At 34.0% G+C, this 7549-nt stretch overlaps 1 protein-coding gene and 1 long non-coding RNA gene across 2 annotated transcripts; both read left to right on the top strand.

Annotated features, from left to right (window-relative positions):
• LOC109219989 lies at positions 1 to 1445 on the top strand. The gene is made up of 2 exons (XM_019384450.1): positions 1 to 756; positions 873 to 1445. The coding sequence occupies exons 1-2, from the start codon at positions 1 to 3 to the stop codon at positions 1443 to 1445; spliced, it is 1329 nt and encodes a 442-aa protein (XP_019239995.1).
• A 2906-nt stretch (positions 1446 to 4351) lies between these two features.
• LOC109219991 lies at positions 4352 to 5332 on the top strand. The gene is made up of 2 exons (XR_002067025.1): positions 4352 to 4843; positions 5073 to 5332. It is a non-coding gene; the product is annotated as an uncharacterized LOC109219991 (long non-coding RNA).
• The last annotated feature ends 2217 nt before the right edge of the window (positions 5333 to 7549 follow it).

The following is a 7549-nucleotide window of genomic DNA, read 5'->3' on the forward strand; positions in this document are numbered from 1 at the left end:
ATGACAATGCTTATGTGGAATATAAGGGGGGCAAACCAAAGGCATAAACAGAAAGAGTTAGCTAAATATATCAAAGACAAACACATCACTCTAGCTGGATTTGTAGAGACTAGAGTTAAGCAGCATAATGCTTCAGTAATTGTCCCTAAAATAGCTCATTATCGGGATCTGGTGCACAACTATGAACAAGCAGCTAATGGTAGAATATGGATTATGTATGATACAAACATTTGGCAGGTGGACACAGTTGTTAAGGATGCACAGTTTATCCATTGTAATGTTACTAGCACTAATGTGAGTTGTGCTATGACTGTGACATGTGGATATAACAGTGCAGACTTAAGGAAAGGGCTGTGGCACAAACTAAAGATTCTAGCTCAATCTATTAATCAACCATGGCTCATATGGGGTGATTTTAATGCAATTAAGACTACTCAAGATAGAATCTCAAGACAGGAAGTATCATTGGCTGATATTCAAGACTTTGCAGATTTCTGCTTGGATACCATGACTACTGATATTCCTTGGAGGGGGGACTATTTCACCTGGTCTAATGGGCAAATGGGAGTGGAAAGAGTAATTAGCAGAATTGATAGAGCACTAGGAAATAGTGAATGGATGATGAAGTTTGGACACCTAACAGTTGAAGTGGGAGATCCATTTATATCAGATCATTCTCCATTGTCTCTGAAGTTTGAACAAAGGAAGTCTGTAAAAGTACCATTTAGATTCTTAAATGTTTGGGCTGAACATGAGGCATTCCAAAGCATAGTTATTAAAGGATGGAAAGGAAGATAACACCAATGCAAACTGATAACCATATGGAATAGAATGAAAGCAATGAAAGCAGATTTTAAGAGCTTAAACAACAGGAACTTCAGAGGTGCAACAGGGAAATTGAGCAAGCAAGAAAGGAGATAATTGAATGTCAACAAGAGATGAAGAATGGCTACACTGACCAATTAAGAATGATGGAAAAAGCTGCTAGAGAAAAACAGGAGAAATGGTCACTCATTGAAGAAAAGATTCTCCAACAAAAGTCAAGAGCTCAATGGATCAGAACAGGAGATGGAAATAATAAATACTTCTTTGATGTGATGAAAGAAAGAGCCTGCAACAAAAACATTACAACTCTAAAAGATTTGAATGGTAATATGCTAACAGATTCAAAGAGTATCAAGAGAGAGATTGTAGAATTTTACAAATCACTTATGGGGAAAGCTGCTGCCCAATTACCTGCTGTGAATATGCAAACAATGAAGAAGGGACCTCAACTTAACCAACAACAATCCATGGAGTTGATTAAAGCTGTAACCAGGCAGGAAGTTGATGAATCTATTCAGGCTATTGGAAATGATAAAGCTCCTAGGATAGATGGGTACAATGCAGTATTCTTTAAGAAAGCATGGGATATAATGAAGGAAGATGTGTATGAGCTGTTATAGAGTTCTTTGAAACAGGAATATTGCCCGGGGTCATTAATTGCACAACTGTTACTTTGTTGCCCAAACTCTCTAATCCTGCTACTATAAAAGATTATAGGCCTATATCCTGTTGCTCAGTTCTGTACAAAATTATTGCTAAGATCTTAGCATCCAGGCTGCAGAAAGTGATGAACTACATAATTGATGAGGCACAAGCTGACTTTATACCAGGAAGGAAAGGTGCAGACAATATTATTCTAGCACATGAACTGATTAGAACCTACTCAAGGAAACACATTTCACCTAGATGCATGATCAAAGTGGACCTACAAAAAGCCTATGATAGTGTGGAATGGAGCTATGTCCTACAGGTTATGGAAGGATTGGGGTTCCCTTACAGATTCACACAATGGATAGCAACTTGTATCCAAAGTGTGAGTTATTCTATATTGATCAATGGTGAATTGGCTGAACCTTTTCATGCAGCAAAGGGTCTCAGATAGGGTGATCCAATGTCACCCTTCCTATTTGCTATAGCCATGGAATACTTCAGTAGGCTTCTGAAAGATTTGAAGGACAAGAAACAATTCAGCTTCCACCCAAAATGCAAAAAAACTAGGCATTACCCACTTGAGTTTGCAGATGACCTGTTATTATTTGCTAAGGGGGATAAGCAATCTGTGGCAATGCTGCAACAATGCTTTTCAGCAGCATCAGGTCTCCAAGCTAACCTAAGTAAAAGCTCAGTTTACTTTGGTGGGGTAACAGACACAGAACAAGAAGACATCTTGCAACAGTTGGGCTATGTAAGAGGTGAACTACCTTTCAAATACCTAGGAGTCCCTCTAACTACTAGGAAAATGAAGGTAATTCAATGGCAACCCTTGATTGAAAAGATTGTTGCAAAAATTTCATCCTGGACTGCTAAGAAACTATCATATGCAGGGAGAATCCAACTTATAAAAGCTGTACTGTTTGGTATCCAATCTTATTGGTCCCAAATGTTCCTGATACCAACCAAGGTGATTAAAACTATTGAAGCCTATTGTAGGAGTTTTATGTGGTCAGGAGCAAATGAAATAACCAAACGAGCATTGATCTTTTGGGAGAGAGTATGTAGACCAAAGAGTGCTGGGGGCTTGAATATTATAAACCTGATGCAATGGAACAAATCAGCTATCCTCAAACTACAATGGGACCTAGCCTCAAAAAATGATAGATAGTGGATCAAATGGGTGCATATGTATTATATAAAAGGGCAGCCTATATGGAGTATCAAGGAACCAAAGCAAGCTAGCTGGATGGTTAAAAAAATACTGACTATCAAAGGACCAGATCTGCAGAGTCGAAACAAGGGAGCAAAGGCAGTATCATCAGGCAAATATACCTGCTGCAACTGGGCATATTAGACAAGGTAGAGTGGAAAGCAATAATGTTTAACAATTTAGTAAGACCCACATCTATAATTTATATGTGGCTGATCATACAAGAAAGGATGCTAACGGCTGACAGACTGAGCAAATGGAACATGAATGTGGATACTACTTGTGTATTCTGTAAATGTCAACCAGAGAACCATCATCATTTGTTCTATAATTGTCCTATTGTCATGGAACTGTGGTATGACATATTCAAATGGTTACAAATGCCAGTACCAGCTACTACATGGAACCTAGCACTCTGTTGGTTCATGGGGAAAGCAAAGAAGAAAACAACTGAAGGGCAACTAATGAAAATGGTTCTAGCTGAAACAGTGTATAACATATGGGTGAAAAGAAATCATAGAATCTTTGAGAAGATGTATAGAGATAGGCAAAGCATTGTGAGAGAAATTGTCTACATTTGTAACAGTAGAACTGTAGGTAAACTCAAGGATGTCCTACAATACAAATTTGTATAGGGCAGGGGAACATTGAAATATATCATGTAAACTTGGAAAATAGGAAAAAGTAGTATAGAAGGGTTAGGAAGTAGTGATGATATTGGCTGAGGTAACCATATACTCATGTAACTTGTTGCCTTGAATTAATAATATTTGACTTACCTAAAAAAAATATTCGTAGTCTTGATTATTTTCTTGGCGCAAATTTATTGGCCACTACTAATTATATTAAAATTATGATGGAAAATACATAGCTAATCCATTGCAATAAATAAAATATTTATCTTGTAAACAGCTTTTACAACAAAAATTTGAATTATTTTTTCAAATTATCTGACCATAATTCCATCGCTATATTAATGTGAGAAACAATTTTTCTCAATCTAATCTATTTAAAGATTCTTCAATATTAATGTCACGCTCCAAATTAAGTGGACGTAACTGGTACTCAATGCATTAAACTAACTTTATTCTTGGTACTCCCATTTATGAGATTATTTTAGTTACGTTATTAAACCTGTAATTAAGCTATTTTATATACCCCCTTCGGTTGACTTTAACTGAATTTTTTTTTGCCTTCTTTTGTGGTGCATAATATTTAATTTTTTCAAATATCAAGAAAGAATTAATTATTTTATTTTAAAATTTTCTTTGAAGTAAAGAACCTAGGAGTATTTGTTATATTTGCAATGAAGAAACTAAGGTTAATATGGTCAATTTTATTGTTAGATAATGCTAAAAAGTGAATTTGTTAATATACGTGAAAATATTTAAAAAATAAATTAAAATAGACCGGAGGAAGTATATAAATTTTTGGGACTTTAAAATTAATATCTACAAATAGCTGCATATTTAAGCTTGGTCAAGTGCATACATAATATCAATCATACAAAATTTAGTTTTCAACGTGCTCACATTTTGTCCGAATAAAATAACTAAAAAAATGTTGAAGTAATTCATATACCAAACGACAAAGTTAGATATAATCTCAGTATTTAAGGAAGGCATAAGTATGGAAATTTTATACGAAAGATATGGAGGGAAGGTAAAATAATTGAATATTTTCATGTAAAATTCCCTCTCTCACCCATTTCCTCCCTATAAATCTACCAACAATCTTCCACTAAGATAAACTTGAGGTATTCAATTCTAATACAACTACATAGACTCCAATAAATAAGAGAAATCCGTGTATATATTTTTTGCTTTTTCTTCTTTTTCTCCCAATTGCTTTCTATTATTCCAACTGATGGTCATCCACATCCAACCATAGAAGGTGCCATTATCTTCGCCGGCATCCATAACTAGGTAAAGGCAACTTCTCTGATCTCTTGTCTAGTTTTGACCTCCTTAATATTTCTACCTAATAAAAGTTCCTAACAACATTTACCAAGGCTCTATTAGTTTCTATATAAGTGTTGAATAGCACAAGGAGCAACTCCACACGTTTTTGCTGTGAAAATCGTCTTTTGCTATAATTGAGGGCCTTTGATTCATGGCTTAAGGAATGGATTCTTGATATTATTTTGATGAGGAGGTAAATTTCTATTGATTTAGGGTTTTATTTTTATTTTTAATCTTTCTTTTTTATCCTTCATTTTGTTTCTTCGTGTAGTTAATGATTTTGTATAGAAGTTACTATCTATTTCTCATTTTATTATTGTTGCTTCACTAATTAAAGTTAGTTTTTGATTTCCGTTTGAAGATATAATTTTTAAATCATGAAATTAAAACGTATTTATTAATTTTTTTTTTTGTATATACAGGTATATGAAGGTGTAAAAAGTGTCTGGGAAGTTCGTAGATAAGGGACGCTACATTAGCACAGGAAGCAACATGCTTGTCTTTTTTAGTTTACCATTGTTCCCACATTTCAATTACTTTTTATATTTTAGGTATTTCACTTTATTTACCCAATAAGTTTGCACTTACATGTTTTCTTAGAATAATTACATATGTATTAGTATCTGATTTTGTATGGATGTTTAGATTACGTTTCTCTTTTATTTTTGTGAGCACTAAATACATATACAATTTGTCACAAATTTTTTTATCTTTAAATATTTATATATTTTAGGATAATCACATTTTCCTCACAAAATATTTTTTTTAATCTACAGAATCTAAATCGTACTGCTACATTTTCATTCCCCAAAAATTGATAACATTTAGTGATGAAATAATTTGTCTGGAAATAGCCTTCATAATAATAATATAAACATATTTTAACTACAAATTAATTAATATTTGATGACAATTAAAATTATCGCTAATTAAGACAACATATGGTGACAAATTAGTCTTATCACTAATAGTATCATTTGTCGAGACACAAAAATAGTTTCAACTACGGAATTGCTGCCTTCTCGGACAAACAAATTTGTCGCTATTTATCTATTTAGAGACGATTTTTTTTTGTACATAAATCATAACCATTTAGTGACAAAATCACATTCCTTTAACTACAAATTATGCATAGCTTTAAAGACAATCATCATCGTCACTAATTAAAATTATAATTAGTGACAAATTGGATTTGTCGGTATTAAAGACCTTTTTAGCGACGATATAATGTTTTTTACTACAAATTTTTTACACTTTTTATGACAAACAAGTTCGTCATAAATATTACGTACTTGGAGACAAAAAAAATTTTGTAGTTAATATAACTTTATTTAGTGACGAAACACAAAGTTGTCTTTGCATACTATTAGTAACGGTGTTTTAGGGACAAAAGTTTGACAAAAAGAAATCCGTCACAAAAAACCTTTTGTGACGAAATATGAATTTTAGGTGACAAAATAATGTATCACCGATAATCAAATTTGTTGTAGTGATAAGACAATGCAAGTGTGACAAACTCTTGATATTGTTTTCCTACAAGGATTAGCTATTCCTTGCTTGAATTGGTTCACTACGACATGTCAAATTTCCAAAGCATAACAATAGATGGTTGATGGCTTACCAATAGAGTTACACTAGAATTTTCATCTCTCACTTGGTTGACTTTTCATTTCTCAGTTGGTGATTTGTAAACTTTTATAACTTTATAATTTCGAAAAATAAAATAGAATGAATTAAGAATTCTAAGAAAAATCCAAACTATACAAAATGCAGATGACAAAAGCTGCACTTTATCTATTTTAGAATAGCATGGCCCTCTTAAACAAAGCTTAATCTCAGATCTCTTTCCCCTATATTACCCTAGTCTTTAGTACTCCTACTTTAGTCTCATGATGTAGCTAAATTTTCTTCCTAAAATTTATCCTACAAATGCACTCTGCTCATGTCAAAGGATAATAACGTACTCCAGAAGAAAATATACTTGTTTACCCTGGAATCCGGATAACAATTGAATTTATATGGGGTTTTAAGGATCCGTGAACTAAAAGATACAAAAGGCTTTTAGGTTGAGGAAAATAAAGATAAAGACTCAACAATTGCTGTTAAAGTAAATAATCGCAGAATATAATATTGCTTAGAACAATTGTGCTTGATGCCCCACAAGAATTTAGAGAGATACCCATTTATACATTCTGATTAAGGGTAAAAATAAGGTAGGTAAATTGATTACATCGTGGATCCCTGTAATTACGCCTTAATGGCCTGAAGTGGTTGAGAAAATCACGTTTGGGCGAGATATCCGGCGACGCTTGGTTATCCGTTACGAGCCCGGCTTCTGACCTTGTGTGTTTCTCCATCCGGTGGTGATTCCTTTCGAGCTCTGTAACGGTCTCGAAATGACTCGACCTCGGTTGTAGACGTGGCCGTCGTTCTACCTTGCATCCAGGTCGGGTTCGATGGCCCCGACTTGCTCCGGACCGGATCCAACCCGGTCGGGCTCAAGCAAAAAAGGGTATCACCCAATACAATACTATTAGCTATTACTAGCAACGAAAGCACCAAAAAATAGTCCTGAAGAAAGTGGTTACCTATTAGGAAATCCCGCTAATCATTAAAACTAACTTAAGAAAATATCTAATCGTTTTCTATTAGTCAATAAGGGAAAATTTGTGTCGGTCTTGTAACGGCTATGATATTCTTGAACCAAACTATTAACTTGGGGCATGAATGAACCATTGTTTTATACACATACAAAGAAAATCAACATATTGACATGAACATAACCAAGGGAAATGCCATGCTTCCTCACCAAGATTCATGCAAGAAGCAGTAAATGGATGAACTATTCTTAACGTAACAGCTTTTACCTCCTGAAAGTTTAACAACAAAGATTAAATAG

Source organism: Nicotiana attenuata, unplaced genomic scaffold (assembly GCF_001879085.1).
Source record: "Nicotiana attenuata strain UT unplaced genomic scaffold, NIATTr2, whole genome shotgun sequence".
NCBI classification, from domain to species: domain Eukaryota; kingdom Viridiplantae; phylum Streptophyta; class Magnoliopsida; order Solanales; family Solanaceae; genus Nicotiana; species Nicotiana attenuata.